Source organism: Neoarius graeffei, chromosome 20 (genome assembly GCF_027579695.1).
Source record: "Neoarius graeffei isolate fNeoGra1 chromosome 20, fNeoGra1.pri, whole genome shotgun sequence".
Lineage (NCBI taxonomy): Eukaryota > Metazoa > Chordata > Actinopteri > Siluriformes > Ariidae > Neoarius > Neoarius graeffei.
This window is the reverse complement of record NC_083588.1, coordinates 23,043,338-23,062,506: the sequence shown is the minus strand read 5'-3', so window position 1 is coordinate 23,062,506 and position 19,169 is coordinate 23,043,338. Positions and strand designations below refer to the sequence as shown.

At 44.3% G+C, this 19,169-nt stretch overlaps 1 protein-coding gene across 1 annotated transcript in view; it reads left to right on the top strand.

Annotated features, from left to right (window-relative positions):
- The window catches only part of LOC132868491 (arf-GAP with dual PH domain-containing protein 1), a 217,609-nt gene that overhangs the window by 103,291 nt on the left and 95,149 nt on the right, over window positions 1-19,169 (top strand). The window contains exon 3 of the mRNA XM_060901406.1: window positions 6,297-6,388. Within this exon, the coding sequence (XP_060757389.1) occupies window positions 6,297-6,388 (92 nt within the window). The remainder of the gene's footprint in view (window positions 1-6,296; window positions 6,389-19,169) is intronic.

Sequence of the window (19,169 nt, the reverse complement as noted above, 5' to 3'; positions counted from 1 at the left end):
TCTAGCAGTCAGATGGCCACTGTTATTAGCGCTTACGCCCCAACACTCAATGCACAGCAGGATGTAAAGGAGGCCTTCTATGCTGACCTGGACACAATTCTATCCAAAGTCCCCAAGGAAGACAAACTAATCCTTCTTGGAGACTTTAATGCCAGAGTTGGGCAAAACCACGATCTATGGAGAGGCACGCTGGGGAGAGAAGGGGTTGGAAACACTAACTCCAATGGCTTAATGCTGTTAACCAAGTGCTCCGAATATGACCTGGTCATCACCAACACCCTTTTTCGTCAAAAGAACAAGTTCAAAACATCTTGGATGCGTCCCCGCTGAAAATGCTGGCATCTCATCGACTATGTCATTGTCCGCTCCCAGGACCGTCGAGATGTACTCAGCACGAAAGCAATGACCAGTGCTGATGAATGCTGGACTGATCACCGCCTCATTCGCTCCACCATGTCTATCCGTCTGATGCGGAAAAGGAGGCACCAAAAAGTACAGCCTCGACAAAGGTTCAACATCGAGCGACTGGGAGAAACAGCCTATCAACAACAGCTGCAGGCAGCCATGAGTGTAGACTTACCAGATGAGTACCCCATGGATATTGAAAAACATTGGGATACCCTCTCTTCCACCATCATGAACTCCTGCAAAACCATCCTTGGTCAGAAGATGCGGAAACATCAAGACTGGTATGATATGAGTGATACCGAAATCCAGTGGCTTATCAACGTCAAGCGGAAAACTTTTATCACCTGGCAGAATGACATCAACTGCAATGTTAAAAGAGAAGCCCATGCTAAAGCGAAAGCAGCTGTTCAATCAAGGGTTAGGGCACTCAAGACCAGTGGTGGACACAAAAAGCCCTGGAAATCCAACAGCTTGCTGACTCTGGAGACACCAGAGGCTTTTTCGAAGCCACAAGAGCCGTATATGGACCTAGCCATCGTTGCCTGACCCCCCCTTCGCTCTAAGGATGGGCTCTCCCTGAAGAAGGATAAAGAGGCTATAACACATAGGTGGAAGGAGCACTATGAAGAGCTTCTGAACAGGGACACTACCCCTGACTTTGAGGCCCTGGACCAACTCCCTCAACTGCCCATTATTGAAAGTATGGGAGAACTACCCAGTTTGGGAGAGGTACAGGACGCCATCAGGAAGATGAAAAACAACAAGGCTCCTGGGCCTGATGGTATCCCAGCTGAGGTTCTGAAAGAAGGCGGGCCTGTCCTTCTTGAACACATCCACACCCTGCTTGTCAAAATATGGGAAAAAGAGGAAATACCCGCACAGTTGAGGGATGCCTTAGTCATCTCCCTCTTCAAGAAGGGTGACAAGGCAGAATGTGGGAACTATCGAGGCATTTCCCTCCTTTCCACCGTAGGGAAGGCATTAGCCAGGGTGTTGGCCAACAGACTCACCCCCCTGTCAGAAAGCACTCTTCCTGAGTCACAGAGCGGATTCCGTCCAAACAGAGGCACCATGGATATGATCTTTGTTGCTCGTCAGCTGCAAGAAAATTGCCGAGAACAGAATCAACCTCTATACATGGCCTTCATAGACCTCACTAAAGCCTTTGATTCTGTTAACCGCCAAGCTCTATGGCTGGTCCTGGCAAAAATTGGCTGCCCTGATAAGTACATCCGAGTCTTGAGGCTGCTACATGACAACATGTCTGCCACTGTATTGACTGGCTTTGGAGATGAAACCGAACCATTCTGGGTTGACACAGGAGTTAAACAGGGATGTGTTATTGCACCATCACTGTTCTCCATCTTCATTGCCAGCATCCTCCATCTTACAGGGAACCAGCTGCCACAGGGAGTCAAAATTATGTACAGGATTGACGGACTTCTAAACATCAACAGATTCAGGGCCAAAGGTCAAACCACCACCATATCCATCACAGAGCTGCAGTATGCAGATGATAATGCTATTGTAGCCCTCTCAGAAGAGGCCCTACAGTGCACCTTGACTGCTTTTGCTAAAGCATACAAACAGCTTGGTCTGGCCATAAACATCAAAAAGACTCAAATCCTCTACCAGCCACCGCCTGACAGCATCACTCCCCCAAACATCTTTATTGGAAACACCAGGTTGGAAAATGTGGACCACTTCCCATATCTTGGCAGCCTTCTGTCATCTAAAGCCACCATTGATGAAGAGATACACCACCGCCTTAGTTGCACCAGTGCGGCATACTCAAGACTAAAGAAAAGGGTGTTTGAAAACTGTGATCTCCAGTCAAAGACCAAAATCCTAGTCTACAAAGCGGTACTGCTCCCCACTCTCCTGTATGGGTCAGAAGCCTGGACCACACCTGAGAGCACTCGAAGCCTTCCAGATACTTCCGGAGAATCCTCAGGATAACCTGGGAGGATCGCCGAACAAATACCAGCGTCCTGGAGGAGGCTGGCATCCCTACCATCACAGCCATCATTGCACAACACCAGCTCAGATGGACTGGCCATGTCATCCGAATGCAAGACTATCGGCTACCCAAACAAGTCCTGTACTCACAGCTTGTCCAAGGGAAACGTGCTCCAGGAGGCCAAAAGAAAAGGTACAAAGACAACATTAAAGACAACATCAGGAAGTGCCATATACCCCTTAACACCTGGGAGACTACAGTGAAGAACGGGCCTGCCTGGAGATGAGCGGTTCGAGAGGGGGCTGCACAATACAACAATGATCTCCACAGTGCTGCAGAGCAGAAGCGCAAACGGAAGAAAGGGATCACCTCCACCAATAAGGTTCCACCAAAACCCATAATTACCCCTGCCCACCCATGCCCACATTGCCCCAAAGTATGTGGGTCCAGGATTGGCCTCTTTGCCCATCTGAAGACCCATAAGGACCATGAAGGAGGACAGACATACTCGACCACGAGTGTCCGCCGATGATGATGATGATGGTGTGTGTGTGTGTGTGTGTGAGAGAGAGAATATATTCTATTGCGTGCATGTGAGAGAATAGTATTGTTTGTGTGTGGGTATCATTCCAAGTGTTTTAAGAAGTGCAAGTGAGCATACCTTTCAAGTGAGTGAGCCAAAGTTTCAGGTGTATGTGCATTCACATTGTTTAACTGTTGTTTTCTGCATTGTTGTTTGACCAAAGATGGAATTGAACAATTCTGCTTACAATGTGACTCCCCAAGCAGAGAAAATAATAATTAAAAAAACTGTTGCATTGGATTCTGTGGGTGTGACTTCATTCACATTTTCACATTGTTACATTGGATTCAAACGTTGTGACTGCATTCTGATTGTCACATAGTTACTAGGGGTGGCACGGTACACAAAAGTGACGGTCCGGTACGTACCTCGGTCCAGACCCCACGGGTACGGTACATTTTCGGTACGGTGCAGGGGAAAAAAAAACAACCAAAAAGGTTGTCCTTAAGGGTATTTATTGTTCAAAAATAGGTAGCTGAAATATTCTGAATCAAAATGAAAAATGGAACAATGAAGGCAAGGCCACAGATCACAACATAATACTGAGGTACAATGTTTTAACAGTAATAAACTTCAATCCATTTTTGCAATTATAAACTACAGTATGTACCTCTTAATGTATTACACCTTCATTCAATTTTTAAGTTTTTCTTCAAAAAAACTAGTTTGTCCACACTATCAGTGCTGAGTGTAGATCTAGTGGCAGTAACTATGTCACCTGCTGTTGAAAACACCCTTTCATTGGGCACTGATGTAGCAGGTATGGCCAAGTAACTTTTTGCCAATATGGCTAAATTAGGATACAGAGATTCGTGACAGTTCCACCAGGAAAGCGGGTCAGAGTCAACTGAGGCACATTCTTTTGCCATGTAAGCACTGACTTCTTCCTTTAACTTCTGATTCAAAGTAGGCTGGCTCCTTTGATCAGCCCTGAAGAGGGAGCCAAAAATTTCTGCCATCACTGACCTCTTGGAAGGAGGTGGGGAGGAGGATACCTCTGACTCCTCTGCCTTCACTGGCAAAGGAGTGGCCTGTGAAGTTGATGGTCTGTCCTCCTGTGTGGACAGAGACAGATCATTCTGCAATGTGAAAAGGGGGAAAACAATAAATTGAGCATTATGGTGTAACAGTAGATTAGTCACTTAAGAAATAACATTTTATATATTATTATTAATTATTATTATTCTTTTCTTAAATGCATACCTGTTGTGCTCTTCCTAGCACTTCTCTGGCTACTTGTGTGCTGCTCGTACAAGGGGCGCGTTTGTAGGACTACCGTTCTCATCTCCCACGAAGAGCTGATACTGTGAGAAAGCTTTCGGTAGCTCGAGACGTCCACGAATCGGTTGTGAGAGCAATAGAAGGAGCCGCTGACAACTCCAATTCCACTACGTGCCTTGTTCTTTTGTAAATGTCAGGTACTACCGTTTGTTTAATATGGCTGCGGGATGGCACCGTGAAACGTGGTTCTAGCACATGTAACAAATATTTGAAGCCTTCCTCTTCCACAGTGGAGTATGGGCGCATTGCGGATGCAATATAAATCCCAATTGCGTCGGTAATTTTTTTCACTCTAGTAGAGTTTGTGTCTAGTGGTTGGTGAAACACGGTGGGGAGAAGTGACTGGACACTTTTTTTTTTTCGGTCTTGTTCCAGTTATGGGGATGTCTGGGTGATGTCGTTGGATGTGCTTTAGCATGTTCGAAGTGTTCCCATTCGCATAACCAACCACTGTCGAACAACGCCGACAGACAGTCTTTGTTTTGTCTACTTCTTGCTCACCTTTATTGTAAGTCACGGGGAACCCGAAATTATCCCACACCGTTGATTTAAACGATGCAGGCGGGTCTTCTAACTCCGGTGTGCTGTCACTCGCCATTCTTGCATTCGTGCATACTTCTCTTCAAACTTGCAGCCGCAAAGAAAAATAAGGAGCCATACCAAGCAGCAGTTGTATTTTGAAGGCGTTTGGGCGGGGTTGGAAAAGCTAGACCAATCAAGAGTTTCCAGGTGCAAATGGTTAATATGCCCTGAATGAATCCTCACGCGACACAGCAGTTCTGCGTTTAGTTCTTATTTAAAAAAAAAAAGAGTACCGTGTATTCTCCGTGACAATGCATGTACCGGACCGTGACCCCCGTACCGTGACGGTCCAATACGAGTACAAATACTGTGCCACCCCTAATAGTTACAAGTTTATCCTATCCTTATATTGTGTTCTGAGTGTGTGAATGTCTGTCAAGGAAAAGAAATGAAGTACTTCTACTAGAATAGTGTTTTCTGGTGAATGTTTACAAAAACAATAAGTTACATTAAATTATATAGGTTTTTTTTTTCAAAAGAGTATGTTTTTGCGTGACTTTAGATTTGGTCTTAATTTTTTTTGGAACATGGTATGAAAAAGTCTTAAAAAGTCTTAAATTTAACTTGGACAAACCTGTAGACACCCTGTGTATTAAACTGAGCACTTCTGCACTAAACTGAACACTTCTGCACATACATCCGCCTCCCTCGTGTACCTGACAAAACGTAATTTTGTCTAAACAACCCAATGATACCCCTAGAAAACATATCAGTGTTGCCTTGAACCGTGAACTTGAAAACTTGCCAAAATACCGCAAAATTTTAGGGCAAAAAGAAATTCAAGGGGGGCAAAAATTTTTTGAGGCCAAAAAGTTAACATTGAGGCCTGATCCTGAAAATTTTATGAAGATTGGTCCAGCCATTTTCCCATAATGTTGCTAACAAAAAAAAAACAACAACAACAAAGAAACAAACAAACAAAGAAACCCCACCAAAAACAGTACCTTGCCCCCTAGTGGACTCCGTCCCGGGCGAGGTAATAACCGTTCTTCACGATCATGAGGAAGAATGTAGCATCTCAGAATGCACAACACACTGAACTTTCAGGTGGATGGTCTACAGCAGTAGAAGACCACATCAGGTTCCACTCCTTTCAGCAAAGAACAAGTATCTGTCTACAGTGGACACAGATCCACCAAAACTGGACAATTGATGATTGGAAATCCATTGCCTATCTATGTGTTATTTGTTACTGTAGTTTCTAGTGTGAAATACAATAAGTATGCTTATGATTGTGGCAACTGTAACCATTTAGCCCTTTAGCAGAAAATGTCACGTACTGTACAAATGTGCGAACATGTGTGCACACATGCATGCAGAGAGAGAGCACTTGATGCACTCTTCCCCACCCACCCTTTTGCTTGTATGAACTTAACTTTATAACGACACCATTTTCTTGTCTTTACCTTTTTGTTTTTCACATTTCATGTAAAAATGGAAGCTGTTGTCCCTCATGACATCTCATCGTCTGTCTCTCTTTAGTTGATGGCCTCCATCGGGAACAGTTCTGCCAAAGCCAAATATGAACAGACGGTGCCAGCATTCTATTACTCCCCAACACAAGCAGACTGCCAGTGAGTAAATAACTAGTGCTTTTTGTCTTCTTGTATAATGACCATGTGACTCTTAACCATACTGAATTGTGCTGAAGGAATACTCCAACCAAACTACTCTGTTTGTCAGATGCTAGTAGGAGAGCCAGAGAACATGATCATACAAGTTGAAAACATGCATCAGTATTTATGCCAGCAAGGTTTTCAGTACTCCCACTACTCAGTTCTCAGAATCACACTACTCTGGTGCTTTTGTGGCCATTTATCCTTATCCTAATTCCCTGTATGCACATCACACCTCTGGGGTTCCCAGATTTTGCTGTTTTGGAGGTTTTTCATTACTACCTAGATCAGCAACTTTTAATCAAACACATCTTATTGGCTGTCAGTTGCAATACAATGTAGGGTGAAAAAGACAGTAAAAATTTTAGAATAATAGTGCAATGATAATACACTTTTATACAGATGAGAAGAAATAGTAGCCTAATACTGTATACTGAATATGTTAAATATGGTCATGAAACATAATACTTCTGATCATCATGTTAGTTTGCAATGGCTAAAGTTTTGCGCACTGTAATTGGCCACAAGACTGCAATAAGTTGTCAAGTGTCTGCCTGAGCTCAGTGATCTGTCTGTCATAGAGGTCTAAGGCACATCAGAAGTCAAACCATAATGTCAAGGCACACCAGCTTAAACTTGGTTATCGCTTCTGAAGAATGTGACGCACATTATGATAGACTATAATGTCATTACTAGGGTTGCCACCATTCAGAAATGAAAATAAGGGACGCCCACCATGGCTCCTTGGGGCTATGACCACCACGGGCACGACTCCCATGGGGTGGGGTGCCCGCAGCAGTGGTATGTTTTATTTTGTAGGTGTTTGTAGTAAAGGGGTGATCAAGAAAGCAATTACTCATACTTAAAGCTTGAAATGCTTTATTGCCAATGCTGTAAAAATGTATAATGTACAAGTGGGCAACAATGAACTTTTAAAATATAATCTAAATATATTGAGAACTTAATCACTGTAAATGTAAGTGCATAACTGTTCTTGGTGTAGGGACTCTCTTTGTGAACCTTGGGGACATTTTTACTTGGAGAGGAAAAAAGAAAACAAAAAACACAACAAACATGTACAGTGGGGCAAAAAAGTATTTAGTCAGCCACCAATTGTGCAAGTTCTCCCACTTAAAAAGATGAGAGAGGCCTGTAATTTTCATCATAGGTACACTTCAACTATGAGAGACAGAATGAGGGGAAAGAATCAAGGAAATCACATTGTAGGATTTTTAATGAATTAATTGGTAAATTCCTCAGTAAAATAAGTATTTGGTCACCTACAAACAAGCAAGATTTCTGGCTCTCACAGACCTGTAACTTCTTCTTTAAGAGGCTCCTCTGTCCTCCACTCGTTACCTGTATTAATGGCACCTGTTTGAATTCGTTATCAGTATAAAAGACACCTGTCCACAACCTCAAACAGTCACACTCCAAACTCCACTATGGCCAAGACCAAAGAGCTGTCAAAGGACACCAGAAACAAAATTGTAGACCTGCACCAGGCTGGAAAGACTGAATCTGCAATAGGTAAGCAGCTTGGTGTGAAGAAATCAACTGTGGGAGCAATTATTAGAAAATGGAAGACATACAAGACCACTGATAATCTCCCTTGATCTGGGGGTCCACGCAAGATCTCACCCCGTGGGGTCAAAATGATCACAAGAACGGTGAGCAAAAATCCCAGAAACACATGGGGGGACCTAGTGAATGACCTGCAGAGAGCTGGGACCAAAGTAACAAAGGCTACCATCAGTAACACACTATGCCGCCAGGGACTCAAATCCTGCAGTGCCAGACGTGTCCCCCTGCTTAAGCCAGTACATGTCCAGGCCCGTCTGAAGTTTGCTAGAGGGCATTTGGATGATCCAGAAGAGGATTGGGAGAATGTCATATGGTCAGATGAAACCAAAATAGAACTTTTTGGTAAAAACTCAACTTGTCGTGTTTGGAGGAGAAAGAATGCTGAGTTGCATCCAAAGAACACCATACCTACTGTGAAGCATGGGGGTGGAAACATCATGCTTTGGGGCTGTTTTTCTGCAAAGGGACCAGGACGACTGATCCGTGTAAAGGAAATAATGAATGGGGCCATGTATCGTGAGATTTTGAGTGAAAACCTCCTTCCATCAGCAAGGGCATTGAAGATGAAACGTGGCTGGGTCTTTCAGCATGACAGTGATCCCAAACGCACCGGCCAGGCAATGAAGGAGTGGCTTCGTAAGAAGCATTTCAAGGCCCTGGAGTGGCCTAGCCAGTCTCCAGATCTCAATCCTATAGAAAATCTTTGGAGGGAGTTGAAAGTCCGTGTTGCCCAGCGACAGCCCCAAAACATCACTGCTCTGGAGGAGATCTGCATGGAGGAATGGGCCAAAATACCAGCAACAGTGTGTGAAAACCTTGTGAAGACTTACAGAAAACATTTGACCTCTGTCATTGCCAACAAAGGGTATATAACAAAGTACTGACATGAACTTTTGTTATTGACCAAATACTTATTTTCCACCATAATTTGCAAATAAATTCTTTAAAAATCAGACAATGTGATTTTCTAGATTTTTTTTTTCTCATAGTTGAGGTATACCTATGATGAAAATTACAGGCCTCTCTCATCTTTTTAAGTGGGAGAACTTGCACAATTGGTGACTGACTAAATACTTTTTTGCCCCACTGTATGTCTGTTTACAGTTTGCTCTGTAGTCATCTCCACTCACGCTGTCCAGCCAAGGATGTGCCTCTTCCCACTCACGTCTGTATTTTTGTAAGCATTTACGCTTTTGAGGACGTGGTGGAGTCCCGGGTGCAGCAGACATTTTTAAAAGGCCTGGGTTTTTTGAGCAGCGCCGGTGTGTGTTGTCTGTCTCTAGGCAACCGTGACAGTGCCACACGCAGTGACGCAGGCAGCCAGGCACAGAGCGTGACACAGAGTGGAGGGGTTTGTGTCCTGGATAGATCCTGCAACGTAGTGTTTCCTGTTTTATTTTGTTCATTATTGTTAGATTTAGTGTTGATATGTGTGAGACAGACATGTGTATTGGACATTTATGAAAATACGGAACAAATCGCGTCCCGTATCGGTTCAATACAGGACACGATTTAATTGCCAAATAAAGGACGATTCCGTATTTTACGGGACGGGTGGCAACCCTAGTCATTAGCAGGATTTGACCCATGTTAAACTTTGGCAAACTGTCAAATAATTATTAAACACAGTTAAATCAGACAGACAATCATAACTAGCATGTCTCTTATGAATACTGACTGGAGGTGATCAATTACTGCAGGAGTCTTGACCATGGTGACTCACTGCTATTTAGTAGCTGCTAACAATAGCTTAAACATTAACAGTCCCAGAAGCCTTTGTGCACGCAATGTGGAGTTGACAATAATTAGAATGACTACCTTTTCTGGTTGGTACAATAATAATCCTCCTCAGCAGACCTAAATTTATTTTAGAAATCAAACTGAAAATGGGACTAAAGATTTAAAAAAAAAAAAGTAAAAGTTGTAGTTAAGTGACTACCTACAAACATATTTTTAATGTTTAAGAAGCAGTGTTATTGGTGTATTTACACTTCAATTTGTATCACAGGACTGCAGCGTGTTGCGACACATCAGTTAAGACCCCCCAGCTATCTTGGAACCCCCCCCCCCCCCCCCCCCCACACACACACACACACACTCATGTACACACATTGCAACTGCTCTTTTCTATGCACAGGGTGACAGGGTCACCTCAGTTAAGAATATCGTTTCATTGATAATAGTGTCACACTGTACAGTATTAATACAGATAGTACTGTCTTTTGCGTGCAATTTCATTTATGGCCCCACTGTAGTTAATTTATTATATGTCACCCTAAAAAATGCAGCTGCAACCAAGGCAATGAGTGGTGATGTGTTCATGAGGTGGAAAATCTCCAAAACAAAATGGAAGGAAGTAGTTTGTGCGCGTGTGTGCTTGCATGCGAGTGTAATACGTAATGAATGACAACTTTTGGTCCTTCTGGTACATTGTCTCCCTCCTTCATACCAACCTCTGGCTGCAGGTGTTAAACATGATCAGGTTAGCAAAGTCTAATGGTTTGGTACTTTTAATACACCTACTAGTTATATGCATATAAAATTGCTGCAGTTTGACATTCACATTTGGTAGGTCACAAAAATTATATATTGATCAGTCTCATTATAGCATCTTTAAATGCTATAACATACTATAACTGTTTGCATATTATAACTGGAACATCTCTCTGATGTTGGGAAACGGAGGAACTGGGAGCAGGCTTCAGAACAGGTGTTTTTTGTTTAAGTTGTGCACACTTTTCAGTGACTTCACAATACACAAACACACTATACACACACGCAACGGGTTGTCACAGCTCTCTCTCTCGCTCTCTTGTTCCTGGTTGGCTGAAAGACACACAGACCCAGGTTAATAGACAGCCAGTAATTAGACATAGGTGCACCTTGTCCTATGTTACCTACTGGTTCAACCTGACTCCTTGCTGTTCACAGCTGACGCTTGACCACACCTCTGCTGCCACATACCTCTGCTGCCACATACCCCTGCTGCCCAACTCAGGCCAGGCAGCCATCCGGCCTGCAGCTGCAGGGCTCTACATTAACTTTTGAAACCACTTGTCCTGTCGGGCAAGTTGAAAGGAAATGTACTTGTCCGAATGTGAAGTTGACTTGTCCGAAGAAATATTTAAGAAAAACCCCCACAAATAAACTATTTGTAACCCAACAATCTTTATTGCATTTGTTGCATTTGCATCAAACCGCTTGTGGCTTGTACTCTTGCCATGAGACACTAGAATGTCTCGCCTATATGAAGCTGTACCTTTAAACATGCTGCTCGAGACATCAGCATAAGTAGGATGCGATATGCACAGAGAACATTGCAGTCCATCTCCAGTGTCTTGGACCCATTCAAATTCATCCTTCCAAGAATTGAGAAATTTCTGCTCTCTCTTGCTTTCATAGTTCTGCTGTGATTGTTTCCTCTTCTTTTCAGCACCAGATGCCTCGGATTCACTAGACTTCTTTGTGAAGCTGAACTTCAGGAGGAACATTTTCTAAATGTCTAAATTTTTATAATGAACACCAACAACAACAATTCAAAGATTTGGAAATTACCACATACTCAACGTAAATATACAGTTGAATAATGATCCCGCCAACAGAAACGTCAACAAATCCACGTGTATGACACGATTAAAACCAATCATAAATGACCGTTTACTTTTCAGCTGAAATACATGAAGCGGTATTGGCTGGTTTCGCAAGTGGAATATTCAGTCCCCTCAGGATTTCGCAGGCCTTTTTTGTGATCATTGCGGGCTAAAATGTCTGATGTTGCGGGGGGGGGGTTTCCAAAAAATTGCGATGAAAGTTGCAGGGTTTTTTAGGTTTTTGTTGCGATTACATTGCGGGAGAAAGTGAAAGTTGCAAGAAATTGTTGCGATTTTCTCTTTTTGTGATTAAAATTGAGTGATATGTTAAATATTAAGTTATTACTGAAAAACTATTGATTAAAAAAAACAAAGACACTGAGAAATGGTCCTATAAACAACTTTACCAATATAAAAGATTACCAGGACTACAAAAAATGCAGAAAAATAGGCTTTACTTATCCAAATGCACCTGTTGGTTCAAAAGTTAAAGTGCATAGAACCTCACAGCACAACATGAAGTTACCTTAAAATATAATATAAATGCCTCAGCTTTCATGTAAGAAAAAAAAACTACTAGTACTGTGTGCAGGCAGTCTCTTCTGAAGACTAAATTAAACAATAATTATAAACTAATAAAATAAGTGGCTCAGGCTTCATAGAAAAAAAAACAATTTGAACAGAATCTCACAATATGATGCTGAAGCTGCGTAAACAATGGAAAATAAAATACCATTTTGGCAAAAATGTTGGCATCCATTAATTTCTTGTATTAAGTAAAAAATAATGTAAAGTGCACACAGTCCTTCACTGTAAACATAACACACTTTCAGTAACAGAATTTAAGCTTATATAAACACTGACTCACACATGCTGCTTCTCTTGAATGTATACACAGAAGTAAGGCGGAAGGTAGTTTGTCGACGTCACCTCAAGACGACGCCAACGATTGGTCAAATTTGCGGGAAAGTTGCAGTGATTGGATATAATTGCAACCCCCACTTTCATGCAGAATGCCGGGGTACTGCTTTTCACGATCTTTTGCAGTTATTTTGGTCGGTAAGTGTGAAATGTTTGACTTGCACATGCTGCTTTACACAGGAGTAAGGCAGAAGGTAGTTTGTCGATGTTACCTCAAGACGACGCCAACGATTGGTCAAATTTGCGGGAAAGTTGCGGTGATTGGATATAATTGCAACACCACCCTCAATTTGCGTGGATTGGTTGAATTTGCGTTGATGTTGCAAATCGCAACATCGCGAAATCCTGGAGGGTCTGAATATTGCGCATGCGCACATCGCTTTTTCCGAATAGAAACATCCGGCAATTCATCAAAACAATATGTCGAGTGAGATGCTTCGGAAATCATGTGAATAAACTGATAAATTTTATATGTAACCTGAATATCGGCGTATTTTGGCACTTGTCCGATTGGACAAGTAACTGAGACGATGAACTTGTCCGACATAAAGTATCACTTGTCCCGGACAAGCGTTAATGTCGAGCCCTGAGCTGACACCTTCATGCGGTGGAGCCACTGGAGCAGGGCATGGTCAGAACAGAGGATGAATGGGCATCCTAGCAGGTAGTACCAAAGAGTGAGGACCACCCACTTGATGGCCAGACACTCCCTTTCTATGGTGCTGTACTATGGAAAAGTCAGGAGAATGCAACAGTGGGCCCCCACACAAAAACACCTTTACCTGAGCAAAAGCCCGTTCGTATGGCTCCATCCATTAGACTGGATCTGGTGCCCCCTATTTAGTGAGGTCAGTCAGCGGGCTGGTGACGTCTGAAAAGTTAAACATGAACTGCCTTATAATAGCCAGCCAGGCCCAGCAACTGCCTCACCCCCTTTTTGGTCTTAGGTCTTGGGCAGGCTGCAATCGCTGCAGTCTTATCAATTTGGGGACACACCTGCCCATGACCTCAGTGAATCTCAGTGTGGCACTCTGTGAGGTCCGTGCGACCAGGGAGGGACAAGAACACATCACAGAATTCCTCCTGGAACCTAATAACCTGTTGTGGCAGTGGGGGCGTGGCCAAGTGGCAGTCTGTGAATGGAGGGCGGAGTCAGGGAAGGTGGAATCATTGCACCTGATGGGAATTAACATGTTTGTGTGTCTTCCCCAGAAGAACACGTGTGTGTGTGTGTGTGTGTGTGTGTGTGCGTGCGCGCGCGTGGCTGGGAATTGGAGAAAGGCTGAAAACCAAGAAGTTTGTTGAGAACTCAGTTCTGGCCTGCCGTGCTTCTGTGCTCCACCCTCCCGGGTTTCGGCACCACTGTAGTATTCGACCAGGTGGGTGAAGCACAGAAGCACGGCAGGCCAGAACTGAGTTCTCAACAAACTTTTTTTATTTTTTTGCTTTTCAGCCTTTCTCCAATTCCCACCCACGCGCACACACACAAGTGTTCTGGTTGGGGAGAGAGCTCCCTTTCTCTGCTCTCCTCTTCTTTTAAAGGGCGTGGTCACTGGGGAAGATACACAAACACGTTAATTCCCATCAGGTGCAATGATTCCACCACTTACCTTCCCTGACTCCGCCCTCCATTCACAGACCGACGCTTGGCCACGCTCCCGCTGCCACACCTGCGTTGCCTGGGACGGTGAGAGGTGGCCTCCACAGGGGACCGGGGTGAATTGGGCCACACGTTTTGGACTTGCCTCTGGTCCCAGCTCCTCTCTCTCTGGAAGTACCGTCACCAGAGCAACAGGTACCTCCTCTCTCCATGGTTTCAGGAGATTGAGGTGGTAAATTTGATGTGTCACCTCTATCTGGACATTTGACCTCATAGTTGACCTCCCCAATTTTCCGTGTGACCTCAAAGGGCCCTTGCCACTTGGCAAGTAATTTTGAGCTTGAGGTGGGCAGTAAAATGAGGACTTTATCTCCCAATGCAAATTCCCTTAGCCATGCCCCTCTGTTGTACAAGCGAAATTGATGTCCTTTGGCCTGTAGCAAATTCTCCTTGGTTATGTGACTCATTGCGTGGAGTTTTTCTCTCAGGTCAAGAATGTATTAAATTTCATTTTTATTTTGAGAAGGCCCCTCCTCCCAGTTTTCTCTAATGATGTCTAAGACACCACGGGGCTTGCGCCATACAGCAATTCAGACAGGGAAAACCCGGTGGAGGCTTGTGGGACTTTGCACACTGCAAACAACAGAGGGTCTAGTCACCTGTCCCAGTTTTCTCTGCAAAAAAAATTGAAAACTGAATTTGAGGAGAAAATTACTTAATACTAGTGAAATTATCTTGCTGCATTGACAGATATTTTTACTTGATAAGACATCTTGGAATAAGTTGGTTGCAATCTAGAACTAGGTTTAATAATCTCAGAATTGGTGTCTTGTATTCTTCTAATAGGAAATGCTAGATAGTTGAAACTATTTTCAAGATATTTTCACTTGCTAAGATATCATTTTTGCAGTGTTTAGCATCCCCATGAACAAACTTATGAATCATGTTTTTAAGTGTTTGGCTATGAATCAATTTAATCCCCAATAATTCATACAATTCGCAGAGTGTGCACGGCATAAAAGTAGTGCCTTGATCAGTTAGGATTTCTTTTGGAATCCCAACTTGGGAGATAATGCGGAAGATCACCTCCACAACACTGCGTACTGAAATATTGCAAAGAGGCACTGCTTCCAGATATCGCATTGCATAATCTGCAATGGCTAATACAATGTGATACCTGTGTCGATCGATCTAATGGCCTGATGAGATCCATGCCCATTCTTTCGAAGGGGATCTCAATTAATGGTAATGGGTGCAATGACGCTTTTGGTGTGGCCGCTGGATTTACCAGTTGGCGTTCATGACAAGCTGCACGCCACCTGCGGACATCGGCATGAATCTCTGGCCAATAGAACTGGGCCATGAAATAATTTAGTGTTTTATCCTGCCCCTGATGCCTAGCCATAGGGTTATGAGCCACATGGAATTAAAGTTCCTTACAGCTCTTTAGGACCAGTGTGGACCAGGAGATGACCAGTGTCATCTCTTCCTTAGTTTGAGTGTCCTGCGTCACTCGATATAGCCTATCCTTAAAGGAGATACGCAGAACCATGGCCTCACTTTTTGTTTATAAATGCCTTGAGACCTCAAGAATGGCATAGGTATACCTGTAGTTTTAAGCATTAACAATAAATCTAATATAGTAATTTTTATGATTAAAGTGATTTCATATAGGTAGCGGTCTGAGTGAATGACCTTGACATCTGTGACGTCACAGCAGGAAGGCTATCAGTCTCATCACCATTTCCACTATACTAAAACACAGAGCTAACTGCAACTTCAATCCTCCATTTTGAGCTAATTTATCTCCATGCCACGTAGATGTGTTGCTGGTGGGTGCAGCAACACAACAGAAGGTGGATTTATGTTGCATTCATGGCCCAAGAATGTTCAAACTGCAAAGATTTGGATGCGTTTTGTGAGAAATTCACAGATTTGACGCCTACGAAGTGGTCTCTCCTCTGCTCTGCACATTTTACTGAGGATTTGTACGAAATCTCTGATCTGTTGAGGAGCATTGGCTATAAGCCCGTATTGAAAGAGGGTACAGTACCAACAATTAAAGGAAAAGAAAACTACAAGAAAAGGAAAGTAAGTTCAGTTGCACCAGTTCTCCCAGAGTATGAGCTGAGCAGTAATGGCAGAGTACTCAGTATGGAGAAAATGGAGAATGAGTGGACCAGTCATCAGATTTCTCCGCTGGATATGCTTGCCTCAGCAGCACTATCTCACTCTTATGTGGAAGAAGCGAATGAATGAAGAACTGAACGAACAACTGAAAGTCATATTGTTTCAAAACAATCGGCCACAAGATCAGCCTACAAGAAGCGAGAACACGGACGGGTAAGATGCGACTCTCATTTGGTTACATAACAAAAACAACAACACTCGTTGTTCATCTGCATTTAGATTAATACATGTAACTTGTATTGTGTATTTAAGTTACTGGTATAAGATTCTTTAATTTGCTTCAGAATGTGATTTGTCTCAGTTCATCTGATTATTTAATTAGCCTTTTACGTTTTATCGGTGAAAATGCATGCATGTACATGTATGTTGGAAAAGTTATTGTTAGGACTGGGACTGTTTTGGCCTCTAGAGGCCGCTGTTATTTCCTGTTTTTTGTCTGTTTGTTTTGGCCTCTAGAGGTCGCCACTGTGTCCTGTGTTTTGTGTTGGTGTTATTGCCTGTTTTCATTAGTGTCACCTGTTTTCAATTTATTTTGTGTATTTATACCCCTGAGTTCAGTCCTCTTGTCACGGAGTCTTTGTGCTGTTATGTTTAGCTCCAGTTACCTCTGTTCTGTGCCATTGTCTCTTTGGGTTTGCACTTTGCTTTTCTTTTTTGGACTTTTTGGACTTTGTGTTTACTGTTTTTTGATCTTCTGAGCTTTGGTATTTTGCCTTTTCTTTTCTAGTTTTTTGGCTTTTGTTTTTGACTTTGGCCTTTTGGATATTTTATTTTTCCCTTCATCTTCTGAGCGTTTTTTGGATTATATTTTTTTGACTGTAAATATTGTAAATAAACCTTTTGATACTTTTTCTACTTCCGCCTCACGCCTCTGCATTTGAGTCATCCCCCCTGGTGGCCTAGTGGGGGTTTGCTGGATTATCACACCAGCGAACCAGGTTCGAATCCCAGCAAAACCCTAACAGAAAGACTCCATCATGACCGACTCAGCAGAGGCTGCTTCAACTGTCTACCTGGCCAACCTTCAGGGAATTATGGCAGCTTTGACACGCTTCGGAGCGACCATGGACACTCATGAACGAACGCTCACCAGCCAATGTGAGGCCCTTGCTCGCCACGAGGAGCAAGGGAAAACCCTGGCACAGCTGACACCTCTGCTTGCATCTCCTCATCCTGATCCAGCTCCTGTTCCTGCTCCAGTGCCTCCCGTCACACTGTCTCCTTCACCTTGCGAACCCAGCCTTCCTGCACCACAGAGGTATGACGGCAAGCACGGTGAGTGCCGGGAGTTCCTTACCCAGTGCCAACTCACCTTTGAGCTCCAGCCTACCACCTACACTACGGATCGCCGCAAGATCTCCTTTGTGATAACCTTGTTAGCTGGTAAGGCACGAGCTTGGGCAACAGCTATCTGGCAGAGACGGGGACCCGAGTGCTCTGATTTTGAACTATTTACTGAAGAGATGCTTCGGGTCTTCGACCAGGCGGACATCAGTACCGACGCAGCCAGAAAGCTCATGTTCATCTGGCAAGGAGGAAGCGTCGCATATTACGCCATCTCGTTCCGGACGCTCGCAGCAGTAAGTGGATGGAATGAGACTGCCCTGGTGTCAGCCTTCCACCATGGTCTGTCTGACCCCATCAAGGATGGCCTGGCCTCTATTGGATGCCCAAGTGACCTCGAAACTCTCATCTCACATTCTACTCGTCTGGACAACAGGATGAGAGAACGCCGCCAAGTCCTGAGCCCCCCCAGCCTCCCTACCTCTACCTGGAGCCCGTCTACCTCCTCCAGTGACTGTCCAGAACCCATGCAAGTGGGTCGTACTCGCGTCTCCGCATCTGAGAGGGAGCGCAGAAGGAGGGACAAGTGCTGCATCTACTGTGGCAAGCCTGGTCACTTCCGAGCATCATGTCCCGAACTCTCGGGAAAAGGACCGCCCCGTCCAGCCGAGGGAGGGTTGTGACGGGGCCTACCCTCTCTCCTGGACTCCCTGGCCAAGGAATCTACATCCCAGTCTCCATCTCCTGGGGTGAGTCTGTCCACTCTTGTCAAGCTTTGCTAGACTCAGGGGCGGCTGGGAACTTTATGGATATTCACTTCGCCCAAAGTATCAATGTCCCGACTGCACCTCTTGAAGTCCCACTGTCTGTGTCTGCCCTCGATGGCCAAGCGTTAGGTGATGGAAGAGTCACCCAAGTTACTTCTCCAGTCTTCCTCCAGTGTCAAGGTCACAAGGAAGAAATATCCCTGCACCTGATTCCTTCACCTGAGTTCCCAGTTATTCTAGGCCTTCCTTGGCTTACTCGCCACAACCCTCGCATAGACTGGGTAACAAGCCAGGTTGTGGAATGGGGCCCTGCATGCCATGCCTCTTGTCTGCTCTCTAGCTCTCCTGTGTCTCCTGCCGAGCCCCCTGATCTCACCGAGTTATCTCAAGTTCCCACAGAGTACTGGGATCTCAAGGAGATCTTCAGCAAGAGCAGGGCCGCCGTTCTTCCTCCGCACCGGACCTACGACTGTGCCATCGACTTGCTCCCTGGGACTACCCCTCCTCATGGCAGACTGTTTTCCCTCTCTCAGCCAGAACGCAAGGCCATGGAGGAATACCTCAAAGATGCCCTGGTCTCTGGGTTCATTCGACCCTCCACCTCACCTGCTGGTGCCGGCTTCTTCTTTGTCGGCAAGAAGGATGGGGGGCTCCGACCATGTATTGACTACAGGGGCCTGAACAAGATCACTGTGCGCAACCGATATCCCCTTCCGCTGATGTCCACAGCTTTTGACCTGCTCCAAGGCACCACCGTCTTGACCAAGTTGGACCTACGGAACGCATACCACCTCATCCATATG